Genomic DNA, 26,281 nt, shown 5'->3' with positions numbered 1-26,281 from the left:
TGCACTCACCCATGCGACGACTTGCGGTCCAGCGAGGTCTATCCCGACGCTGCCATCCAGTTGTTGCGTCTCGGGGTCCGAGCGGTCATGTGACGGGGAGGTGGCCAGGCAGGGGTCCGACTCAAACAACAAAACAGTGGTTTATTGCATCTTCGACGGGTTTCAGAGAACAGACAGAGCGAACGGGAGAGTCCGCTCCTTATAAAGCATTCGAGCGGCCGTGGCCGTTACATACAAAAGAGCACTCACTTCATTAACAATAAAAGCACTTTGGCTTAAACGTATCAGTTGTGTACATATCACTGTCGTCTGGGTCGTCTCCAGTCTGGAGGTGGCCGCTTTGTTCGAGGGAAGAAAGGCAGTTGATCCGACCGTGACCTGCTTTTGCGCCCACGTTGGAGACACGTTAATGGGTTTGACGGATTAACTGTCCGTTGTGACTTTTGAGAATCTTTTCAAGAACCAGGTCGTATGCGGGAAGAAAGGGTTGCTCGGCGTCCGCTGACCATTCTTGGAGGACGCAAATAGGCTCTTGCATTAGTGAATAGGCCCGGGGAAACTCGTGTCGCAACACCGTCTACACCAGGGGACGATTTGGGTCGGGACAAACGAAGGGCAGTTTTAAGCTCTGGCAGAGAAAAATCCGCATCCAGCATCCCACACAGTATCCCATTACAATGCAGAAACCCACGTTTTTCATGAAAACCATGGGTAATACTCGTAGACATGGGAATAGTCCCCCAACACCGTAATCCAGATTGACAGTCCCACAGTATCCCGCTATGGTGCAGAAACCCACAATATTAGTGAAAAGCATGTGGAATATGCGTACACATGGGAACTGTCCCAAAATACACCAAAAAAGTCACGTATCCCACACATAGTCACTTGGATTAAATTGCATGAGAAACGGATTAAATTATGTGAAATGAGGATTAAAAATAATGAAAGGAGGATTATTTCCGATGACAAAAGGATTAAATATCATGGTATAAAGATTAAAATGTACGACAAGAGGATTAATAACGACGGAAAAAGCTGTAGTCTTTATGGACAATTTCACCAGGTTACTTTTCTGTGCGCCAATAGATGGCGGACCCCGGCGATCAGGTACCGCATGTGTATAAGGGGGGGTGTTAGGGGATATAAATGCACGGGCACGGGTTTGGATCTGTTCTTCCCTGTGCAGCTCAGCTGGCTTGTCCATAAGTCGAAGAAAACTTTGTTCTTTGTTGTTCTTGCATTTTGTTGTGCTGCGCTTTCTTCTGTCGTGGGACGGACGGGCTTCGCGCCGAGAGTATAGGAATAGTTTCCCACTATTTCAAATGAACGGTATTCCCACAAGATTTTTTTGTGTGTTAGCGCCGCGAAGCAACTGTGTCCATGAGCGGCGTACAGATATGGACGGATGGACAGGGGACAGCAGGAAGCAGTGGGCGATAGGGGGAGCGGGTGTTAGTATGCGTCCTGGGCAGACTTCAGAGCGAACTGTCCCGGCATTTTTATGGGAAATCTTAGGAAAACCCCAGACAGCTCAGCCGGTGGTAGGATTCGAACCCACAACATTTCAAGTCTTCACCTTGGGTACCACCTACGCCAACCAGATTTGCTCTCTTTGGAGGGACACACCGCCAGGGGCGTCATCTCTGATAGCAGCGCTAGAAATCTTTAACGTGGGCTACCTTCCACTGAACTCTCCAGTCTCTTTCGGCGGGTGCTGTCTTTTGTTCCTACGGGTTGACGTTCCACGTACCAATTTCACTTTCCAGAAAATGATGTAGACTCATCCTTTCCTTTTCCCGGAAATGCAAACTCGACATAAGACATAGACCTTCTCCAATAAAACAAAAATTTCGATGCCGATAATGTATATGTTAGCTAAAGGGAAACCCCTTGTTCGAGAGACATCATCGAGAAATATTCAGGGACACGAGCCATCCGGATGTTAACAAAGGCGAAAATGTCTCGCTCTCAGGAGCATACTGCGTAATACGTTTGCATTTGCGTAATACGAAAGGCTATTTAACGTAATAGGGTATGAATCAGCATGCACGCAGAAGCGGAGCTAGTATATGAAGTAAACTTTCTCTGGGAATGTGCGGAATTTACAAACGTAGCAAATCATACGGAAAGCAAGCAGATTCAGATAGCAAGAAAGGCACGCGACGCATGACAATAGCACGTCGACGGCTCGTCCCCGACAGTATCATTAACATTGATTAGCATATGTACAGGGGTACTTCTCATTATAGGAGGGTACGTGAATCGAAGAGCTTCCGAGCGACAACGTGGAGCTGCGCGCTCTCATGTTGAGACATACATTTTCCTGTTCGATTGCAGGTGGTTTCTCTTTTAGTGCCTGTACTATAATCAATGCACGAGAGAAACTGGAGATCTAGTTTTTTCCACATATGCTCACCAGTTCATCGCACTTTCTAAGTCAGATGGAGATGAGTGGGCACAGTAGGTGTGCAAGTGCACTGCAGGATTCGTTTGTTATTCGAGCCTCATGCATGAAAGACAGTCGTAGAGGTTGTATACAGCTCTATACAAAACATTTTATTTCGTCTACGAAAATTCGAAGCAATAAGCATGGCTTAAAAGCTCGCACAACCATGAGAAATCAGTTGGTGCAGTTGACAGTTATCTGTAAAGAAAAAATGGTGAGTCAGTGGGGAGTCTCAAACAGTAATATATGTGAATCTATCTTGATCTCGATTTATCGGACAAAACATACGACAAGGTCCTGACCTCTATGGTCATACAAGTGGACACAGCTCCAACAAGGACGATAGACGGTTGTACGTATATAGAAAGAAAATATGGGTGGCCCAAGACGAAAGAATTCACATTACGGCTATCAGATTTTAAGCGCGATAAGAATATGAAAGTCCAATGACAGAGTGTTGAGTATGATCTCTAATTCGAAAGGGTTGGCAGTGTTGATGGGGCCTTATCGGGGCGCTGATTTCTTTTTCTGTGGTCCCATTTACGCCATCCTAAAGCCGTGCGTAAGGACATAGTTTTTATACACTGATAATGACGAATATCGTATCGTGACCATCCATAAGTTCGCTTCAAACTCACCGATCAATGCACCGCAGCAGTTGCAGTTTCCAGTTGGATAGACCCATGTATGCGTGGCATTGGACGGGTAGTACGCACAACGGACATGGTGACATCTCGTACTTCTTTGGCATTTATCTGAAATAAACACAAATGTGATACCAATCGTTCGATATGCAATTCATTTTGTCAGGCGATAAGAATATTAATAACGAGTCTAATTACAATTATTTGGCTAATAATCACGCAGCATACTGCTATAGAGTTATTCGACAAAATGCACAGTCTGGACTAGTGCACTTAATGCGTCAGGAACTGAAACAAATTTAATTTACTCTTTTTCCGGTCAACCACACTCAAGAAATTGCCGTTTCTAATCCCCTAGTCTGCCCCCCCCCATTACTCCCTATTTTAGTCCTCTAACACCGAAATCTACTCCCCAACACTGCAAATAGTCACTTCGCAAATTATCTCAAATGCATCTCGAATGCAACAACAAATGATAATGAATGCGGAAATTCGCCACATAAGGTGCGATCCACTACCCCAAGGCACAATGGACAGGATGAGATGTGTCCTGATGAGGTGACGAACGGTTCAAAAATGAAATGTCCTGAATGCAACAGTCTAAGTAAATATGTGCTCTTCGTGAATTTAATGGAATAAGGATATACGAGGGTGGTTCCATCAGTTTCCGGCCCCAGGTAGAAAATGCGCGCGAATTTGAAAATGCGATTAAGGACGCGTGGTGCCATCTGTTGGAGGGTCGGAGCACCACCCTCAACCCTCTCCATGCTTTTGTCGGTTGGAGAGCGGCATTTCAAACAGCCAGGATGCACTCTTCAGTTAAAATGGAAAAAAAAAAAAATAGAGTACCGCGCTGTGATAAAATTCTTGACAAAAGAGGGACTTTCGCCTATGGAAATTAAAGCGCGACTGGACAACGTGTACAGGGAAGCCTCTCCGTCGTACACAACGGTAAAAGTATGGGCTAAGCAGTTTCGACTGAGGCGAGAGTCCATTGAAGATGATCCACGCGATGGTAATCCAGTGGAAGTGGTGTCACAAGAAAATTTGTCTCTCGTCGAGGAGGAAGTGCTGAGCGACAGGCGTCTGAAGGTGAAGGAAATCTCTTAGAAAGGCTGGGGCTTTCCAAAACAACCGTTTTTCGCATCATCGGAGAGGGCCTTCACATGAAAAAGGTCAGTGCGAAACGGATGCCACGACTTCTCTCGTCAGTTCAAAAGCAACAGCGCGTCCTCTGTGCCAAAGAGTTTTTGGAGCTCTGGCAAGAGAAATATTGAAGCCAATTGTCACAGGGGATGAGACTATGGTGTTCTACTATGATCCCCGTTCGAAAAAGGAGTCGATGGAATGGCGCAAACCAGAAGCACCCCCAAGGAAAGCCGAGGTCACACAATCCACAAAGAAGATCATGGCAACAATATTTTGGGATCGTCACGGGATCCTCCTCATCGACTTCAAAGAGAGGAACACCACAGTGAATGCGACTTATTATGCTTCACTCCTGCACCGACTGCGAGACGCCATCAAGGAAAAGAGGTGCGGCAGGTTGAGTCGAGGTGTCCGGTTGCTCCAGGACAATGCCCCTGTCCACACGGCTTCTGTTGCCAAGGCTGCACTAAAGGAGTGCGGCTTCGAAGAAATCCACCACCCATCCTACAGTCCAGACTTTACGCCGAGTAACTACTTCCTGTTCTCAAACTTGAAGAGGGATCTCAGAGGACGGAGATTTCAAAACGATAGTGAGGTGCAAGAGGCAGTTTTCGAGTATTGTGCGGACAAAACTTCGGACTATTTTTTCAAGGGTATAAGAATGCTGCTTGAAAGGTGTCAAAAGTGCATCGAAGTTAAGGGTGACTATGTCGAAAAGTGATACACTTGTTTCGTCTCTGACTATTAAAAGTTGGTCGGGCCGGAAACTTATGGAACCACCCTCGTATAACAGCCTTGCACCCACACAGAGAGGGAAAAAAATAGAGGTTCTTTCTTGCGAAATTTTGCATAATACATGTCGCAAGGTTTTTTTTTTTAGCACGCGACTTTTTTTTTTGTGGCAATGCATTTAATCCTGAAAGTTTTAAGCATTTAATCCTGACTAAAATTAGTCCTTTTTCTTTGAGTGTACACTTGTGGTGTAAATGCGTTCGGAAGCAGCCCACTACTAATAAAGCGCCCCTCGGACTAACCTTACTTAATTTAGTTACAAGGACGGGTGATTGGATTTCCTCGACTACGCAAGAGTAAGTCAAAACAATTTCATCCACACAATTCCTACGCACTTTAAGTACAATACTAATGCTAAGGACGGTGCCCATTAAAAAGAACAGCATCAAAATATCGGTTGCTATTGGCCTGATTCTCCCTCCGAATCTACTTTCACCATTTTGCTGGTGTTTCCACATGGTTGTTTATCATGCAGTTTGGCATGTCGTACAAGTAACAAAATGCCATAGCTTGATAAAAGTGAGTTCCAGATAAGCAAACTGAACCCGTAAAGGTTCCCGGGCATTGCGGTTGTTTATTAGTGCTCGTACAAAAATTTATCGTCCCTCCTGCATACTACAGAAATTTATCATCTCGAATCTTGCAAGAGTTTCCTATAACGAAAAGAGGCGGAGGGCATCCCTGGCATAATTCAGCAGTCAGTTTGACCTCGTACACATGCAGTCGATCCATGCAATACAGTTTCACCCAGTGCGTACATCCCGATAGACTAAAGTTTCACTTACTAATGTTCTTTACGCAGTGAGGGAAGCAGTAGCAAGTCGTTCCGCCTTCCTGATGCTTTACACATTTGCGCACATCATCTTGGTTCGATCGGCACAAGGGAGCAGTTTTACACTGCTCCTGAGAGCAGATGTTGATTTGATCACACGAGTCCACCAAGAGGCTGCACAATGTGGCTGTCGCCAGCACTACGAGGAATATCCTGTAAGAGAGCGAACGAGTACTTCTTGCTGCCTCCGGGAAACTAGCGTGAACATCGATGGCATATAGACACGTGTTTCACAATTTTCGAGTTTGTACCTATATTACTAAAGCATCTCACTCTTCGCAGCAGTATAATATATGTATGATTAACTGATATGATAGAATGAAGAGACAAAAAATGACTACTGCTGCGGAATTCTGCTTCCACACGCACACACACACACGATCTTTTCCGCCTGAATCGTAGGTACCTAACTGGATATATATTGCATACTTCCGCTCATCAGAATAGAGTACGCTATTTATAATATAGCACAAGTTGGCTCAGAAACAGTTTTTGGCGGCAAGACCTTCTGCAGGACCAAACAAAAATTAAATACTGCCCAGAGAGCAATTTTTACGGAGATCGGCTTATGCATCATTAACGAAGCAGTACAGGCGGCCTTGTGAACACGAATAATGGGGACTTATTTAGTGCTTTTTTCTTTTTTTCTTAATGAACCGAAGCCAACGTTAGAACAAAGAGCAAAATTTCGAAGGAAAAATTGGAACAACCAAAGTATTACAGAGAAGTTACAAGATAGGAGAGCACTGACTTCACAGCTCAGCAGTAGACTTCATCTTGCTGCAACTGCAGCGAGAAAAAACACTGACGCAATCCCCTACAAATCGCATAGGATAGGATAGGCCTGCGTGGCAATACACAACAAATAGAATGATCTTTATAAAAAAAAAAAAAAGAAGCATGTAAGGCTCTGTATACCAATTCACATACATTCAATGAAGTACCCGAAATATCCTCGACATCATAAGTCCAAAAATGACACTGTAAGGTAAGGTATAACGGAAAGCCGCATACCCATTTACCGGAGAAAATTTTCGCGACACTCACCTGCACGACATTATGAACGCAACTGTCTTCCGCACACTGTTGTTCCCCGTTTATAAAACATTCGACTTCCACCCCTCGAAACACTTTTTATCTCTCTCTTTCTCTCTGTTCCTTCTTTATTGGCTCTTTTTGACACGCGCTAAAACGTGCCTCGCGCCAAAAAGCAACCTTGAGCCCGGTTGAGGAAATGTGCACAAACTCACGATCACATTCCAGGAAATGGAATCCCGCTACCCGGCTGTCGGTGCCACGTGCACCTACGGGAGCGTTGCAATGAGCTTACACGGTTTTGGGCAAGCCTTGAACAGGTCTTCGGTAAGATATACGGTCTGTTTGCGGCTACGGGGCATCACCTGATAATGTAAGTTTAAATAATTTGTGAGAAAACGTGTTCGCTTAACGGAGATAATCTACAGTGATATATGTGCGCTTCTGCGCTTTATCCCCATGTTTATGCGTTTCATTCACCCTCATTCGTGACTGAAGTGATACTCATATTCAAACGAGTGGAGCGTTAACCGTAGAAGGATATCGGACAGCACTGGTGCCACTACTGCAGTAGTGGCACCAGTGCTGTCCGATATCCTTCTACAAAAACGTGATATGAAGGTTTTCAGTTGTCTTGAGGAAACCTGCAATTATAAGCCCTTCAGGCATGTGGACGATTTTCTAGCATTTTACAAAACAAGAGAGGGAGGGAAGGGTGATATGTTTATGAAGAAAAAAGAAAGGAAAGGTTAGCCAGGCAAAGAGCCGGCTTGCTATTCAAAAAAAGGAAGGGAAGGGTCTCTGGTGTCTATGCCTATAAGTACTCAAACGTCAGTACTCAAAAGTAGCTAATCTACGAGTTAACGGCAAGTGGGAGTTGGGTGACGAACATCCCTTTACTGTTGGGCGAGGGAAAGTTCTGAATGTGAAATAATGGTTTGCTTACTGTTCAGTAATTTCGATTTGAGACGTCCGTCTCATTAACAGAGATGTAACATTATGACAAGGTTGACACTGTGTCTTCATACTTTTTTTTTCTTTTTTATGTCCGTGTAGAACATTGCAAAGTAGGATATCAGAAATTACGTATCATTCGCTATACAAATGGTTTGCACCAAGTACAGCTCCTCTTTTTCCGTTGATTCCATAACCGCGACACTTACTGTTCAGGTATTTCTTTGCGTCGATGCACATTGCACTATGCGTGGTGTTTATCTTGTCATTTGTTTGTTGCTTATCATGCTCGCTACTCTAGTAGGTGTAATTGCTTCTGTACCTTGATTGTCCTCCACAGTTCGAACTGTAGGATATGCCATTATGACCGGCAACTGCAGTCTGTCTAGTATTATGTTTAAAATAAGGAATATAAAAACGTCACGACATATACAATGTTAGCAGCGATGACACGGTTAGCATTCCATACACAAGGTCGAGCTTTCGCTCCGAGATGTTCCGTATTCGAGCTTTCGGTCGAGCTTTCATGATTTTCGAATTATCAACGCACATGTGTAACTTCAATTTCCATTCTGGGTTACCTGATCAGCCTCTTCGCCATGTAGTCCATTGTGGTAACGCGATTAAAGTATTGGTGACCCAAGAAAAAATCGAAATTCGTAATTAATGCAAAGAACCGCAATAGACGTATTGACTGAAAGCGTTACAACACACTGAAGACCTTCTGTGAGAAATACGTTACAGTGCCACGCGAACTAAATCTCGTCCCTTCAGAATCTTACCACAGTTATGCTACAGAAATCTTCTTGTCTCACTTTACATTCCTGCAAAATATTTTCGCTCTACGTAACGCGAAAGCTAGCGAAATTCAATTTTTATTTTTGAGAACTGTGACGTCATGTTATGCTCCCACGGAACGCTCGACTCTCATCTGGCAACGTTGTTGCCCTTCGCGTCTTCTGGGGGGCTCCCTTTTTGCACACCGCTAGCGGAGCCCCACGTGACATACCATCCGGCCGCTCCGACCTTGGAGAAAACACAAAGGAGGGAGGAGACATCTCTTCCATTTTTCCCTCTTTCGGTTAGCCTCAGACGACTTCTCCACCACGTGACCCTCCCCGGACGCCGACGGCGTTGCTAGGAGACTAGTACCCTCTCCAGAACATGACATCATTGCAATTTGTGAGCTTATGATTACGTCGGTGGCTCGCTGCGCCATGGAAACTTGTGGAGGCTCAGCAGATCTTCAAAAATTGACAGAAATGCCCAGTGTTCGTAAACATTATTGAAATTTCGCGTATAGAATCCTTGAGGCACCTTCTGTTCATGGACTAAATAAAATAAAAGCTGTTTTCTGTGTCTGTTGTGCCACTTTAACATAATTCCGTGTAGCTCAACACATATGGTAAGCATAGTAGGGCGACGCAAGTCAACTGGTGTGATCATGAGACGGTCGACATACCCCGAATATGAAGAAATTGGGGATGGAAGGGAACAACTCCGTCCCAACTTTCCTCGGGCTCAGGGATATGTTGCCAAGACGCAAGAGGAATCAAGGTACGTAATTGTTGCGTTTTAAGAAAACTGGTAGTTCCGTGATGAAACGGCAGGTGGATTTCGGTTGTGTGCAAAAGGCAATAACGACAATAAAGTCTGATTTTGGTCTCGTGGAGCTTGAGCCGACTGGCTGCCTTCTCTGCTCGTGGAGCCTGATCGAACCATCGTGCGTGGCGTCGTTGACTTTCCGAGAGCCTACATCATGGCTAACCTTTCCCTTGTTTTTTCTATCAGCATTAAACATATCCTCCCGGGTGACTGGTACACTTCGCGCCTTGGGTGGATGAGAACAATGTTGATGTATCTATACCATCTGCACTAGAAGTTAGATTGAGATTCTCTTACTGGAAAAGCAACGCTCCCAAGAAAGACGCTCAAAGCAACGCATGGCGGGTGCTCAGAACTAGAGTTCTTTATCGGTGCGCCGTCCCAACACAAAGAAGCTTACACTAGGTGGTGGAGTCGCCGTCTCGAAAGAGAAGCCACCTTTTGTGCTCTAAGGGGCTCAGGCTCCCTCGATGGTGTCCGCCCATTTCATCGAACGCCGTTACATCCAGTGGTCCTCGTCGGCGGGCAGCCCGCTCGGAAATAGCACACACCGCCATCCAGTTATCCTTCCTGATTCGCGGTACATGCTTTATGGAATGAGCATAAATATGCTAATGCTACATGCATAGAAAAGGTTCGTGATTATTAGAAACGAAAGAATCGAGGACACACTACGGTCAGTGTGCAATGAACTTCCGCAAGACTTATTGCGAGCCACGACCAATCATTTGAAGCATCAATTATTTTGAAGGTCTTGTCCAAATTGTCAAGATAAACGTCCCCTTACCCTGCCTGGGAATGCGTGCTTGCCTTCTCGTCCGCTAAAAATTTAAAGGAGGATTGGATTCTGTTCCTTTTGTGTTGATGTCAAGCTAACGGCATCTTTCCGCGAGGAGAAACCTTTGTACTTTGGTACCCCTAAGAGAAAGTTCATGGAGCGACCTTTGGATGAACCCTTGCAAGCATAGATGGTGGTTCAAAAAAAGTTTTGTACATTGGTGCTCCGAGAGAGAGAGAGAGAAATACATGATGACGATGATATGGGGTGCTTCGAAGAGAAAGTACAGGTCCCGACAAATGTTTACGGACCACTGGAGTGGTGTATATAGTCAACTGAGCGACACGGTTGCTGCAAACAGTAGCAGATTGACTTACAAACAGGTGACCGGGTACTCGACGCACCTCTCAGTAAGTGTGACCACTCCAGTTCGCCGCTAGGTGTCGCCGAGATTCAAAAATACCTCGCTCTGGTGTTCCGTAAACTTTTCTCGGGATCTGTACATTTAGCCTCATGGGAGCGAGCTTTGGGTGAATCCTTGCAAGCATAGGTGGTGGTCCAGGAAAAGTTTTGTACATTGGTGCCACTAAGGGAAGTTCATGGCAACATGGCAGCGAGCTTTGGATGAAGCCTTGCAAGGATAGATGGTGGTCCAGGAAAAGTTCTGTACATTGGTGCCCCTAAGGGAAAGTTCATTGCATCATGGAAGCGAGCTTTGGGTGAACCCTTGCAAGAAAAAATGGTGGTTCAGGAAAAGTTTTGTACTTTGGTGCCCCTAAGAGAAAGTTCAAGGCATCATGGGAGCGAGCTTTGGGTGAACCCTTGCAAGAATAGATGGTGGTTCAGGAAAAGTTTTGTACTTTGGTGCCCCTAAGAGAATGTTCATGGCATCATGGGAGCGAGCTTTGGATGAACCCTTGCAAGAATAGATGGTGGTTCAGGAAAAGTTTCATACTTTGGTGCCCCTAAGAGAAAGTTCATGGCATCATGGGAGCGAGCTTTGGATGAACCCTTGCAAGAATAGATGGTGGTTCAGGAAAAGTTTCGTACTTTGGTGCCCCTAAGAGAAAGTTCATGGCATCATGGGAGCGAGCTTTGGATGAACCCTTGCAAGAATAGATGGTGGTTCAGGAAAAGTTTCGTACTTTGGTGCCCCTAAGAGAAAGTTCATGGCATCATGGGAGCGAGCTTTGGATGAACCCTTGCAAGAATAGATGGTGGTTCAGAAAAAGTTTCGTACTTTGGTGCCCCTAAGAGAAAGTTCATGGCATCATGGGAGCGAGCTTTGGATGAACCTTTGCAAGAATAGATGGTGGTTCAGGAGAAGTTTCGTACTTTGGTGCCCCTAAGAGAAAGTTCATTGCATCATGGGAGCGAGCTTTGGGTGAACCCTTGCAAGGAAAGGTGGTTCAGGAAAAGTTTTGTACTTTGGTGCCCCTAAGAGAAAGTTCAAGGCACCATGGGAGCGAGCTTCGGGTGAACCCTTGCAAGAATAGATGGTGGTCAAGGAAAAGTTTTGTACTTTGGTGCCCCTAAGAGAAAGTTCATGGCATCATGGGAGCGAGCTTTGGGTGAACCCTTGCAAGAATAGATGGTGGTCCAGGAAAAGTTTTGTACTTTGGTGCCCCTAAGAGAAAGTTCATGGCATCATGGGAGCGAGCTTTGGGTGAACCCTTGCAAGAATAGATGGTGGTTCAGGAAAAGTTTTGTACTTTGGTGCCCCTAAGAGAATGTTCATGGCATCATGGGAGCGAGCTTTGGATGAACCCTTGCAAGAATAGATGGTGGTCCAGGAAAAGTTTCATACTTTGGTGCCCCTAAGAGAAAGTTCATGGCATCATGGGAGCGAGCTTTGGATGAACCTTTGCAAGAATAGATGGTGGTTCAGGAAAAGTTTTGTACTTTGGTGCCTCTAAGAGAAAGTTCATTGCATCATGGGAATAATAATGGGAATGGTACCGTGATGTTACACGTAAGGTTTGTCTGCGCAGTGTGGCGACAAGTTGCACGTGCCACGGGGTAGGACTACGGATAATTTGGACCACCTGGGGATCAACCGTTGCAAGAATAGATGGTGATCCAAGAAACTTTCTGGACTTTTCTCTGCTGTCACAGTACGATAAATATTTGCCTGTGTTTTCTCTTCTTTATGACTATGGTTTTCCAGAATTTGGTCGTTGCACTGCTTTGTTCGGGGGGGGGGGGGTTGAGAAAAGAAAAAGCGTCCAGGCTCAGAGAGAACACGCCTCTCACTGTTCACAAACAAATTACATCAGATGGTACAGCCCGTACCACCAACTTGGTAGACTGGAACTAACACAGTAAAAAATCAAAGTAACAAGAGGGGCTCAATAAATTACAGCATTTTTAAGAGTTTGGTGTAACCGCTTTCGTGTTATTTGTTGTACGGCCGCGTTCTGCTTCAGTCTACTGGTATAGCCCCATGTTATCGGACGGTTTTTTCTGGACTGGGAACGCGAAGCGCGTTGTCACGACGACGCCAAAGCGACTAAAAACGTGAACTCATTTGTGTGACCGTTAATACAAAGAAACGACCCATGACCTACGTGAACAAATTCGACTTAGTGAGACGACAACGTTCCCCGTCCGCGTTGTTTCAGTTTCACTACGTCTACCTACGTCATGTGGCGTCGCGGAGACGTTTCTTTGGTAGAGGTCTATTGAACACTCTGTAAAAGAAAAAAAGGGGGGGGAGAAACGCTATAAAGAAGGGGAGTATCGAAGACATAGGACAACCGCAACGTGTAAAGCGGGGACAGCATTTCCCAGAACGTGCGGCGTTTTCCCGTGCCACGGGAATCGGTCATGTATACTAATCAACGCAACTGCAGCTGCGAAAAACGACGGTTCTGTAGACGGTGAGACACTTGACCAAGCGGAGTATGTTGCTTTTGTTTTATTATTTAACAGTTTAAGTTGGCTGCTTCTACCGCTGTTGCTCGTATTCGTTTGTTTTTTTTTTGGGGGGGGGGGGGGCAGTTGGTGTCCAGAACTCAGAGAGAGAGAAGTATAGCAGCTCGTGTGTCGGAGGGTTTTAGCGGCGAACCTTCAGGAAAGGGCAGACGTGTTTGGGGAAAGTTACGAGCTTGCACAGTTTAGTCGCACGATGCAAGTTCGTCGAGTGAGGGAATAGGCAAGTATTATTCAGTTTCACGTACTCGTGCGTGTAGAGAGATATGTTTTGTTTTATCGTGGTTGTACAGTTCAAAGTACTGGCTGTACCGCCTGTGCGGACGTTTCAGTATATGTTTCAAAGCATCGCCGCCAACTCAATTATCTTAAGTGTAGAGATTCTATTCTTTCTCTTTTTTTTTCGTGAATGTAACGTGTGGTGCATTTCTTGTTAAATATCGTCTTGGGTTATCGCCTGTACATTCAGTGTAGCACGGTATCCTAAGAGTAAACTGTTTTCTTTAAAGAACGTGTTTCCTATGTCACTGGCTCACCAGCTGCCTTCCTCCAACAAGTTGCCCGACAAGGTTAGACCTCTATGAGTACCGACGATCGGGATCCGAACACTGTGTGTGTGTGTGTGGGGGGGGGTAATGGCAGGAGCGGCTTACCGTTGTTGGCCACACAGAAGTGGACGTCGTCTCGACTATAGCAAAAAAAAAAAAAAAAAAAAGACGGATGAAGGGTGGCGGTGCGTAGAGGGCATGAGTTCGTCGGAGAGAGAAAAGTGTTAGATGGGTCGTTGAGCAAGACCTGCCTTCTGCAGAAAGAGAATAAGGTTTTTTGCTTTCACGGAACGTTCGGCAGAACACCACAGGGGTAGAGGATGTGTGACATCGACTTCATGCAGTAATTTTATTGTATTTTATTTATTATTTTATTTATTTTATTTATTTTATTGAAGTTAAAGTGCAGGGAAGCTGTGAAGGCAAGACCAGTTTTATTATCCATCTTTTAAGCTTGAGTCAACGTGATCAGTATTTAAGCAGCAAAAACTACCGGACAAGGTTACGGTCTGATATTATTATATTTTCGGTCCTGAACAGTTTCCTTTTCTACTTTTGAATGCTGTAACACTAAGATGTTCCCCGACAAAATGAATCTTCCTCGGCGGATTCAACGCGGTCACAACAGCTTGGTAAAATCTGTTATTTTGGCTGAATTGTCATTAAGGTGCACACGGGAGGAATATGCTTTGCGCCATGAGCCGATGTGTATCCCTTTGCAAAAAAGATATAATTCACTTCCTGCGCGGCCTGCGTTTCATTTATCCCTGGGATGAGTGCACGTGCCGTGGAGAGACCAATGATGTGTTCTGTGCCACGATTGAATGAAACACCTGCAGAAGATGTTTCCTCTCCACGAAATTGCGACCACTTGTTTGTCTGGTGTCGACAAGAATCTGTGAAAGCAGCTCGTTTCAGCTATCAAAATATATAAGCTATGCTGACCTGAATGACAAAGCACTATTGGTCCAGCATTTTGCGCCTGGTCGTACCTTTAATGCTCGGCATCAGAAAGATATTGTTATCATAAGAAAATTTGCACGAGTGCGGTAACCGCGATCAAAGCTGCAGAATGCATCCTATCGTACATATCGGCGATTCAGTCTCGAAAGACAAAGTCAATGGGCGTCGAAATAAATTGGTTTATTTCTTCCACACTGTTGATGTTTTTGTCTGCTAATATCGGATGGCAAGGTACTTAGTGGTTACCACCACTGGAACATCTTGGCACACACTTGATGCTTTCCGTCTTCGGCTGCCTTTAAACACGGTAGCAAAGGAAGTGTGTAGAAATGGTCAAGTCCTGGGATGGTTTCACGAACATTCAAAAAACACGGTCTTGAACGAATGATTGATTGATTGATTGATGTGTTTAATGGCACAAAGGCAACAAAGGCCATAGAGCGCCAAAACCATGGTGAGCGTGTCGGAGATGATTATGGGAAAGATGGGATGAACGAATGAGTGAAGTACTTCTAATTTTTAAATTCCCTCATTTATGTCTTACCGAGGCATATCAATCGAAACCCGAAGGAGCCGCAGTATTATCATCGCACTCCATTACAACAGCGCAGCAACATTACGTCTGTTCGCTAATAGAGCGGGGGGAGGGGGGGGGACACATGGTGCTTGCTTCACCTACGTACACCCTGCCAGTGCAGTGAATTCACGCTTTACCGAAGGTAGCCAAGGACGGTCGGACTGGCAAGCATACGCTTTGTCTGGCTTCACTGTCTACAGGTTTTCCCGTCGTATTTAATCCATATACCGCGGAATTTAATCCTTATACCGTGGAATTTAATCCTTATGTCGCCACTTTTAATCCTTGTATCGTGGGATTTAATCCTTATACCGCCACTTTTAATCCTTATTCCGTGGGATTTAATCCTTCTTCTGTGAAATTTAATCCTCATGCCACCAATTTTAATCCTTATGCCGTGGAATTTAATCCAAAATTCACGGGTTCGCTTTTCATAATTCTTTTCACTATAATGTGGTAGTGTGGGTCTACCTGCATGATTTCTGACCTGTTTTGACTATTTCATGGTTTATGCCTATACGTTGACTGTTTCGTGACTATGCCTACTCAATGCACTACTATGGGATGGGATGGACTACCTGCATGATTTATGACCTGATATCACTATTTCATCGTTTACTGCTATATATAAGATGACATTTTATGACTATGCATACTCTATGCACTACTATGGGACTACCAGCATGATTTATGACCTGTTTAACTATTCACTTGTTTATGACTATAAATTGACTTTTTATGACTATGCGAATGATACGCACCACTATACGATTGTATGGGACTACCTGCATGATTTATGACCTATTTCGACTATTTCCTTCTTTATAGCTATCAATTGACTTTTTTTACTATCACTGTTCAATGCACTACTATGTGATAATATGGGACTGCGTGCAAGATTTAAGACCTTTTATGACTATTCACTTGTTTATGACTATAAATTGACTTTTTATGACTGTGCGAACGCTATGCACTACTATGCGAGTGTATTGGACTACCTGCATGATTTATGACCTATTTTGACTATTTCTTTTTTATGGCTATGAATTGACTTTTTTGTGACTATCACTGTTCAATGCACTACTATGTGATACTATGAGACTACCTTCATGATTTATGACCTGTTATGACTATTCACTTGTTTATGACTATAAATTGACTTTTTATGACTATGCGAACGCTATGCACTACTATGCGAGTGTATTGGACCACCTGCATGATTTATGACCTACTTTGACTACTTCCCCGCTTATGGCTATAAATTGACTTTTTTGTGACTATCACTGTTCAATGCACTACTATGTGATAATATGGGACTACGTGCATGATTTATGACCTGTTATGACTATTCACTTGTTTATGACAATAAATTGACTTTTTATGACTATGCGAACGCTATGCACTACTATGCGAGTGTATTGGACTACCTGCATGGTTTATGACCTCTTTTGATTACTTCCTTGTTTATGGCTATAAATTGACTTTTTTTGTGACTATCACTGTTTAATGCACTACTATGTGATAATATGGGACTACGTGCATGATTTATGACCTGTTATGACTATTCACTTGTTTATGACAATAAATTGACTTTTTATGACTATGCGAACGCTATGCACTACTATGCGAGTGTATTGGACTACCTGCATGGTTTATGACCTCTTTTGATTACTTCCTTGTTTATGGCTATAAATTGACTTTTTTGTGACTATCACTGTTCAATGCACTACTATGTGATAATATGGGACTACCTGCATGATTTATGACCTGTGATGACTATTCACTTGTTTATGACTATAAATTGACTTTTTACGACTATGCGAACGCTATCCAGTGCTATGCGAGTGTATTGGACTACCTGCATGATTTATGACCTACTTTGACTACTTCCTCGCTTATGGCTATAAATTGACTTTTTTGTGACTATCACTGTTTAATGCACTACTATGTGATAATATGGGACTATGTGCATGATTTATGACCTGTAATGACTATTCACTTGTTTATGACTATAAGTTGACTTTTTATGACTATGCGAACTCTATGCACTACTATGCGAGTGTATTGGACTCCCTGCATGGTTTATGACCTATTTTGACTACTTCCTTTTTATGGCTATAAATTGACTTTTTTGTGACTATCACTGTTCAGTGCACTACTATGTGATAATATGGGACTACCTGCATGATTGGTGATATGTTATGACTATTTCCTTGTTTAGGGTTATAAATTGCCTTCTTTGCGACTATTACTGATCTAGGCTCTACAATGGGACAGTATGAACTACTTGCATGATTTATGACCTGATATGACTATTTCCTTGTTTACGGCTATAAATTGACTTTTTATAACTACGACTGCTCTTTGCACTACAATGTGATAGTATGGAACTACCTGTGTGATTTATTACCTGTTTTGACTATTTCCTTGTTCATAGCCATAAATTGACATTTTTGTGACTATTATTGCTCTATGCACTACAGTGTGATAGTATGGGACTACCTGCATGATTTATGATATGTTATGACTATTTCCTTACAAAATAATTCCTTATGACTATGACTGCTCTGTTGTGGAACTTCCACTCTGTGATTGTAATGACTGCGACTATAATCGAACCTCTTTATTCCGAGGACAAACGAAGACTCACTAGAACGTTCCTAAAAAGGATGAAGAACCCAAAAGACCTCGTGATGGCAACTGTTTTCTTCCTCTTCGTTGTGCTAAACCATAACATGCTCTATGCGCTAGTATCGGTTAGTACAGGACTATGGGATATGGGACATAAACAGAGAAACACGACACAAGGCTTGGTTGCCTGGGAACAAGAACAACTGAAATATGCATTCATCGAAAAAGCCTGATAATGGAGGCTTTTGAACCACATGTATCCCTTGTCGTAAATAACGAGCTCCAAAACGAGGAGGAAAACGGGGCAATTGTTAAGTGCTTAGCGTCTAACAACACCGCATTCACGGCATTCTATAACAAGGGGCGACACTGTGATCTGGAAAAGATTTATTTTCTTTTACTATACAAGCAGGCTGTCCGGTCATCTCACATGTCACGGCCGTTCATAGCATCGTCTAGGTACTTGAAGTGATTGCGGTCGTAGGCCGCACAGTCTGAACGTTGAATTTTCCTCATTGCTTCTTCCGCAACCTGAAGCAATATGTTGCGACGGTATTCTCTTATAGTCATATCTTGCGGCCTTGCAAGAATTTCGTCCTGCCTTTCAGTGAGGAGGGACTTTACTCCAAGTTTAAATTTAGAAAACATTTCCTCAATAGGGTTGAGAAACGGGCTGTAAGGGGGCAGATACTTTGTAGAGTGTCGCGTGCTCAAGCTCGCGTCGTGCACACGTTTGTGTGCAGGCGCGTTATCCATGAGGAAGACAGCTTCTTCATTCGGCTCGGACTCTTCCGCAAGGCGCGACGCCTCTGCTATAAATTCGTTATACGTCTGCCACGAAACTTTGTCCACAATTTGCCAGTGCAAGAGACCGCCCGATGACATACAAGCAATCAAGTTGATATTCGCACCTTTCGATCCTACTCTTCGGCGCACAGCTTTTGTTCCCCGTTGCGAGCGCCCATAGCTTCTGCTACACCATATGTTAAAGTTTGTTTCATCCACATAGTAACGGAGCAGCTGTGGACCCTCCCTTTGAAGCCAAGTTGCGTATTGTTTCCTATGTTCTTTGACGTCAGGACGGTTTCTGTCGACAGGTTGACACGAGAGTAGCTTTATGGTGTACCCATGACCATCTAAAAGCCTGTTCACGGACGATGTGCTGATGGTGACCCCGGGGCATTGCTGCGTTACGATGTCACGGATTTGTACCAAAGTCAAGCTTGCGTTCTCGTCTACTATTACCTTCAACTTACGGACTATCTCATCACCATACCTCGTAATGGCCCCACCTCTTTTCTTTGTTTCCTCTCTGTCTGTTATCACAATTGAACGTGCGGTCTTTATATTCACTTCGAGCATCTCGGCCAGCTGAATTAGATCACCACCGCGCCTTGCGCAGTCAATGATCCTCCATCGATCTTGGGGCGACACGCGTTTGTTTTTTCTTCTGGTGTCTCCATGCTGCTTTCGCGGAGGCCCTCGTGCATTTCTACCAGGTGCATTCATTCCGGTTCCGGGATTCACACCGATTGATCTCAAAGCGAAATGCAGCACGACGGTATGGTTCGCTGCATGCGCGCTTGCAGATCGTCGTCTGCTACGTTATCCTCAATCTGTCGTCTGCTATCGTAGACGGCGTCGATTACATATACTCTCAGTTTGCGGTGAACATTTAATGAGGAAAAGAGAAAATGCATATGTCTCAGGCAAAAGTAACTGGTATTGGCCGATTGTCAGTTTTCGGCCTCCTGCAAAGATGCAGACGACGGTCAGTAGCGAGGCAGCATCCGACAGCAAGGTAGCGGACGGCGCTGCGATGCGATACGTCTGCGCGTACGTGGACATTGTTTCCTGCTTCGGTGCTTCGGAATTCTCGCATTTTTCTTTTACAGTAATAGCTGTGAAGTACTCAAGTTCAGTATGTTGACCAAGAGACCAACGGTTCAGTATGTTGACCAACGGAGGAGACTCTGCTTCTTGGATGCCGGCCAGTAGGACGAGGAGGAAGGCGGGCACTTCGCAAGCCTCTGTTGTCTCCTGAGAGATGGCGCAGCGTTAGCCGTCGGAATGTGTAAACAGCAGTCGTCTGCTTCTTGCGGCTCATGTTGCGGCTCCTCGACCTACAGGTTGACCCGCAGCCCAACGTTGGCGCTTGGTAGTGATACGGGTATGTGATTAGCAGTGGACGGCTTTTTGTGGCAACTGGACCTTGAGACTGACCGGCGTGACCGTAATTTCGATGTGCTGACAATGCTAGGAAACGGCGCAATATGTCTTTTTCCCTTTATTTTGCACTGTATGTCGACAAACGATTAGATCAACTGAAAACATTGATACAAACCTTCAGCGAATACTACACCTTTCAGCGTATAGTTGAGCCCTCAAGCTTCGGTGATATTAATCCCATATGCGTTTTAAAGCGGGGAAACCCCTCAAGCAGGCACTGGCCAATGGCTATAGATTGGCAATCGTATGTCGAAGGTGTGGTCAGCACGCTGCTTGGCCAACAAAGCAACTTTTTAATTATATCAACCATTGGCCAGCCAACGATAGGTGAAAGCTGATTGACCATGTATGGTACACACACTTAGTCGTGACGCTGCCCGCTTCCAGTGTGGCCAACCTCGGCGAGCAGTTTTTCATCTTCACCACCACCACCACACACAGGTTTGCCAAAATATAGCCAAACTCGTACTGATCTACAAAACATATCTCATGGAGGTAAAACACCTGGTCAGCAGTTGTCAAGATTCATTTGAGAGCATTAGGTGTTTCCATCGTTCGCGTGCCGCTGTCTGCGCTAAGCACACGCCTACTTTTCAAGCAACAGAGTAAACAGACTGGTTTTGCATCCCGACCTGGTAATCACATTAGGCACGACAGCATGAATTAATAACACATTATTTAACTGGAAAATATGCCATTAACATTGTTTAGTATACTTGACTGACAGGTGCACGGATTAATGGTAAAGAAGCATCCTCGTCATCGTTACAAGTGTTGTACGTCCCGCTATACACGTGATGAACGTGCTCCAACAGTCTGTTCATAGAGGCCAACGTTGCACGCCGATGTGCCCGATGCCTATGTGAGAAGGGTGGTGTATATGGCACTCACGCTAGCCAAGCTAAAGCGAGGGGGCAGTGGCGCTGAAGTGCTAAGAGTCAGCCATTCATCTGCTTCCCAAGCTGAAGGAAAGGAATCAGTGCGTGATCAAAAAACAACAAAAAGAGGCCCATATTTTACATGCAAATCCAAACATGGCGAATATATTTGAGCAGTTGGCCACCCAAATGAAATCCAATCTTTGGTAATTTTCGCCAAAGGAACCAATTCCAAACCGGAAATGTGATGTGCCCAACTTGTTCCGTGTATGGCAACTTTGGCTAGCCAAATAAATTTTGCGCAACTTTGAACTACATTTGGCATGTCACTTGGGCCTGTGTTCATAAATAATAATGACGTTTATCATTATTATTATCCTCATTGGTCACTTAGCATTTTTCTTCAAAACACGTCGAGCTAAAGCATGCCCAAGTGGTCCGAAACACACCGTACGCACAGAACGGGCGAATGATAGAAAAAATCGCATTTCCACAAGCACAAATTTAGCGACTTGTCCTACTGATGACACTAAACTAAACCGTTTAAAATAATTGTCCGGTATGTCAGGTGATAAATATTGTCCGATGTGTCTTTTTGTTTTCTTTTTTCTTTTTGTGTGGTTACACTGAGTCTGTGCACAGACTCAGTGCACACACTCAGACTTCTGTCGTTATTGATTTGCACTAAATACTGAAACTGCGTCTGCACTATCTTTCAAACTAACGTTGGACGTTTCGCCCGTTCTTATTCATGACACTGCCTCAGCATACTGCTACCATTACTGTTGATTAGAAAAGTACGGAGAGACATTTGATTTAGCGAAATGCTCCACAACTATTACGTTCCATTCTTCAGTGAACAAAATATCCACCACGCTATTGCTTGCGTATGCAGGCGAGGTCGTACGATATTCTAAAGCTCAGTAATTAAGAAAATCCAACGCTCGGACTGTGAACGGCCGTTACATGTGAGATATCAGGACAGTCTTCTTGTATACTGTATACTGAAAGATAACAGTCTCCTCGTCAGTGTTACCCCTTGTTATTGAATGCCTTGTCATCTTGCAAGGTTATTAGTCGGCGATCAATTACCTAGTGGTCCGCTTTTCAACCCTATTAAATTTATTGCTTCATTTCATTACAGTGTACTATGCTGCACATAGTTCATAATTTTTCCCTTCCTAATATAGTCTCGGGCATCCGTAGTCGGATCAGACCCGCGTTTTCGAATGTAGCAATGCCATTCGGGAAATACTGTGACGGAAGTCATTTGATCGCCTCCTTTGTCAAGAAGCACTTGGAGAAAGCACCAGAGGTGTATGCGTCTGTACCTGTCTCTTCTGTTTGAGGTAGATGTATTTGTGTCATTTTTGTCTAGAAGGTTGAAGGGTTGAAAGGATGCAAACGGTCGCTCTGGGGAAGATGACCTCCGCACTGTTGGAGTTTCCTTGAGGGCTGTACGCCGAAATAAATCTTTTAAAATAAAACATTAAAAAATTCACGCTTAAAATTCCACCCTTCGAAATCCATTTTCTGAAATAAACCGTTTAAAAATACACGTCCTCAAAATAAACGCTGTTAAAATAAATCATGGTTAGGCTTAGGAGGGTAACGCTCCGTATCAAAGTAGTGATGTTATTTTCGGCGAAACATGCTATTATGATGTTTCTTGCTCATGTTTGTATTGTTATCAATTACATAACAACCTAGTATTTCGAAATATCCAGCTTAAAGGTGATGACGACGATGTGCGTATGAATACAGGACACGCACACTTGATCATACCTGGGTAGTAATAGCATTATTGTAATGAAATTACAGTATTGAATTACTTTTTCTGGTATTTGTAATGTAATGCATTACTTTTGATATTAGGTAATTTGTGATGTAATTTAATTACAATTGGGCTGTAATTTTAATGACATTACTTATTACTTTTTACAAAAGAATCGAGTGTGTGTTCTGTGTTGGCACTTGGCAGAAAGAGAGTTAGGGGACTGGCGAGTGAAAAGAATTCCAACGGCACTATGAACGGTGACGCACTCAATCGGCACGTGGAACGTCAATTCCCTTCTACGAGCCAGTTGCCTTAGGCAGGGCACCCGCAAACAAACGTTGCTAGGTCAACGGTTTGTAGCCCTGGAGAACCATTGTTTGCGGGCCCCATCCTCCTGACAATCTTCCTGTTGTCGTGATACAATGCGTAACCTTCGTCTCATTATTGTGTCTCTGACATTGTAATGCCATTACTTTTTCGTAGTAATTGTAATGTTATTTTATTACGTTTCAATTGCAGTAATGAGTAATGTAATTTAATTAAATTCTAACTGGAGCAATGTAATTTAATTACATTTTAGAAGTAATTTACCCAGGTATGCTCTTGATCCTTGAGTCAGCTGAGCGCTGTGGACGGATTGCGCGGCGACGGTCATTCCCACTGGTAAAAGAAAGGCCAAGAAAGCGCGCACGCACACGAAAAAGAGAAACGCAAAATCAGAAAACATACCAAAGAATGGCCAAACCCTCCTGATAGTCGGCTCTATATTAGACTATATTACACCGATGTCGCGCGTTACTTGCACTGCTAAAACAGAACTTCACCGAATAATACGCTCCCGGGCATCCGTCATTCCGAATTATATCAGCCCCCCCCCCTCCCCCTTCTAAGTTGGCAAAACTGGTCACGGAACACATACAGACAGACAACCTACTTCCGGTGTATCGAAATCCTCGTTCACAGTTATAGCCCTGGCTAGCCCCAAGCGCGAGGAGGGTACTATTTTCCGCGGCGGACGTAGAGCCGTCGGCTGTCCACAAATCAGGGACGATGGATGTTAAAAGATTTATTTCGAAGCGTTTATTCTTCAAAGTTTATTTTTCGGAGTTTATTTCGACAGCGTGGATTTTCTCATGATTTATATTGAAGAGTTTATTTTGCAAATTTGATATTTAAGAGATTTATTTTTGAACGTTTTATTTTTACATGATTTATTTCGGCGTCATCCCCCTTGAGAATACATTTTGCTAAGCCGTTGCTTCTTTGTAGTTTGTGAAGCGTCCGCTAATGGAGCTGTATTATCGTTTGTGAAGTTAGTTTTATTGCCAAGAGATTAGTGATGTTAAGCAGGGGAAGTGAAATATTATGGATGGAATTGTCTGGGCCGTACTAATGTTCGAATGATCAAATCAGGGTTTTTGGGAATCGGGTCTTCGGTTTGGTATTCCGATCTTGAGAGATTTGGAGATACAAGAAAGTTCGGGAAGAGATGGTCAGTCTCGACCTTCGGTAATATACTTATTATCATGTACATAGCGTAATTAAATCTATATAGTTGTTGTTACTGCTGAGCTATCCTTCCTTCATTTCAAGTACGGACTTGCGTCATCCCGCCACAATTCCACCACGACAACTTCCCTTGAGACTTCTATCTTCAACGGTGGGACGATGAGGGCAGGAGTTGAGTAACCCGTATGGTGCTCATTAGTTAACTCAAGGTTTATTCTTGAAGACACAACATTGTAGCTTAATGTAATGTAGCTTAAAATTGTAATAGTAATGGGGCCGTGATGTCACATGTAAGATGTGTCTGCCCAGTGTGACAACATTCTAAGTCAAACAACAACATATATATTGTGATGATGAAGTGGGGAGGTTTTCCACTCTAGGAGTGGAACGCTACCCATAGCTAGGGGTCTAATATGAGTGGTGACAATGATGAGTGATGACGATGAGAGATGACGGGAATGATCGAAGTGGCGATGACGATGCTGGACGTGATCGTGATGGTGGGAATGTCTGAAGGCACTGCTGGGGTCATAATGAGTCCTTTAGGCCTGTCGCCTCAAAGAAGTCAACCACGTGACGTAAGGCCGCCCTGGAGTCGGCCGCGGTGTCCCAAGGGCCGAGGATGATCGACAAGTTGAAGGGGCGGCAGCCAAGGGTGGCAAGCTGTGACTGCAGTGTACGCCTCTCGTTGACATAGGTCCGCCAGCGGAGGAGTATGTGCTCATGGAGTATGGAGTGTGGAATATGTAAGTCATAAATCATGCAGATAGCTATCCCATTGTAGTGCTAGAGTAGTCGTAGACATAAAAAGTCAGTTTACAGCCGTAAACAAGGAAATAGCCATATCAGGTAATAAATCATGTAGGTAGTTCCATACTATCCGACTGTAGCGCATAGATCAGTAATAGGCGCAAAGAAGTCAATTTATGGCTGTAAACAAATAAATAGTCAAAACAGGTATTACATCATGTGGGTAGTCCCATACTGTCCCATAGGAGTGTATAGTGTCGGCATAGTCATAAAAAGTCAGTTTATAGTCATACACGAGTAGTCATAACAAGTCATAAATCATGCAGGTATTCCCATACTATCTCATTGGCATAGATAAGTAATACTCGCAAAGAAGGCAACTTATGAGTAAACAAAGAAACAGTCAAAACAGGTACAAATCATGCAGGTAGTTCGATACAATCGCATAGTAGTGCATAGGGTAGGCATAGTCATAAAAAGTCAATTTATAACCCTAAACAAGGAAATAGTCATAACATATCATAAATCATGCAGGTAGTCCCATACTATCCCATCGTAGTGCATACATCAGTAATAGTCGCAAAGAAGTCAATTTGTAGTCATAAACAGGTGAATAGTCATAACAAGTCATAAATCATGAAGGTAGTCTCATAGTATCACATAGTAGTGCATTGAACAGTGATAGTCACAAAAAAGTCAATTTATAGCCATAAACAAGGAAGTAGTCAAAATAGGTCATAAATCATGCAGGTAGTCCAGTACAATCGCATACTAGTGCATAGCGTTCGCATAGTCATAAAAAGTCAATTTATTGTCATAAACAAGTGAATAGTCATAACAGGTCATAAATCATGCACGTAGCCCCATATTATCACATAGTAGTGCATTAAACAGTGATAGTAAAAAAAAAGTCAATTTATAGCCATAAGCGAGGAAGTAGTCAAAGTAGGTCATAAATCATGCAGGTAGTCCAATACACTCGCATAGCACTGGATAGCGTTCGCATAGTCGTAAAAAGTCAATTTATAGTCATAAACAAGTGAATAGTCATCACAGGTCATAAATCATGCAGGTAGTCCCATATTATCACATAGTAGTGCATTGAACAGTGATAGTCACAAAAAAGTCAATTTATAGCCATAAACAAGGAAGTAATCAAAATAGGTAATAAATCATGCAGGTAGTCCAATACACTCGCATAGTAGTGCATAGCGTTCGCATAGTCATAAAAAGTCAATTTATTGTCATAA

General features: G+C 43.7%; 2 protein-coding genes across 5 annotated transcripts; both read right to left on the bottom strand.

Annotated features, from left to right (window-relative positions):
- Positions 1-2,533: 2,533 nt before the first annotated feature.
- On the bottom strand, positions 2,534-7,010 carry LOC135396151 (uncharacterized). Of its 4 annotated transcripts, none has more exons than XR_010423331.1 (4): positions 6,889-6,922; positions 5,820-6,019; positions 3,088-3,204; positions 2,534-2,647 (listed from the first exon to the last, which is right to left on the bottom strand). XR_010423331.1 is itself a non-coding variant. In XM_064627183.1 (4 exons), exons 1-4 carry the CDS (start codon positions 6,922-6,924, stop codon positions 2,598-2,600), a joined length of 378 nt encoding a protein of 125 aa, XP_064483253.1. In that variant the 5' UTR covers positions 6,925-7,010; the 3' UTR covers positions 2,534-2,597. The 4 variants fall into 4 exon arrangements, 1 of the variants encoding a protein (XP_064483253.1); XR_010423330.1 differs by having other exon boundaries at positions 6,881-6,912; XR_010423332.1 differs by lacking the exon at positions 6,889-6,922 and adding an exon at positions 6,797-6,819.
- An 11,304-nt stretch (positions 7,011-18,314) lies between these two features.
- Positions 18,315-19,397, bottom strand: LOC135395906 (uncharacterized). The gene has a single exon (XM_064626993.1). The coding sequence runs from the start codon at positions 19,395-19,397 to the stop codon at positions 18,315-18,317; it is 1,083 nt and encodes a 360-aa protein (XP_064483063.1).
- Positions 19,398-26,281: the final 6,884 nt, after the last annotated feature.

Source organism: Ornithodoros turicata, chromosome 5, assembly GCF_037126465.1.
Source record: "Ornithodoros turicata isolate Travis chromosome 5, ASM3712646v1, whole genome shotgun sequence".
NCBI lineage: Eukaryota > Metazoa > Arthropoda > Arachnida > Ixodida > Argasidae > Ornithodoros > Ornithodoros turicata.
Note: the sequence above shows the minus strand (reverse complement) of the source record. Positions and strands in the feature narration are given on the sequence as shown.

What these genes read in the sequence shown, in the direction of transcription:
- LOC135395906 (XM_064626993.1), bottom strand. Translation starts at nt 19,397, where the DNA reads ATGAATGCACCTGGTAGAAATGCACGAGGGCCTCCGCGAAAGCAGCAT.
- LOC135396151 (XM_064627183.1), bottom strand. An exon ending in TCACTGCGTAAAGAACATTA is followed by an intron (nt 3,205 to 5,819) that starts GTAAGTGAAACT and finishes TGTTTATTTCAG; the next exon opens with ATAAATGCCAAAGAAGTACG. An exon ending in CTGCTGCGGTGCATTGATCG is followed by an intron (nt 2,648 to 3,087) that starts GTGAGTTTGAAG and finishes TTTTCTTTACAG; the next exon opens with ATAACTGTCAACTGCACCAA.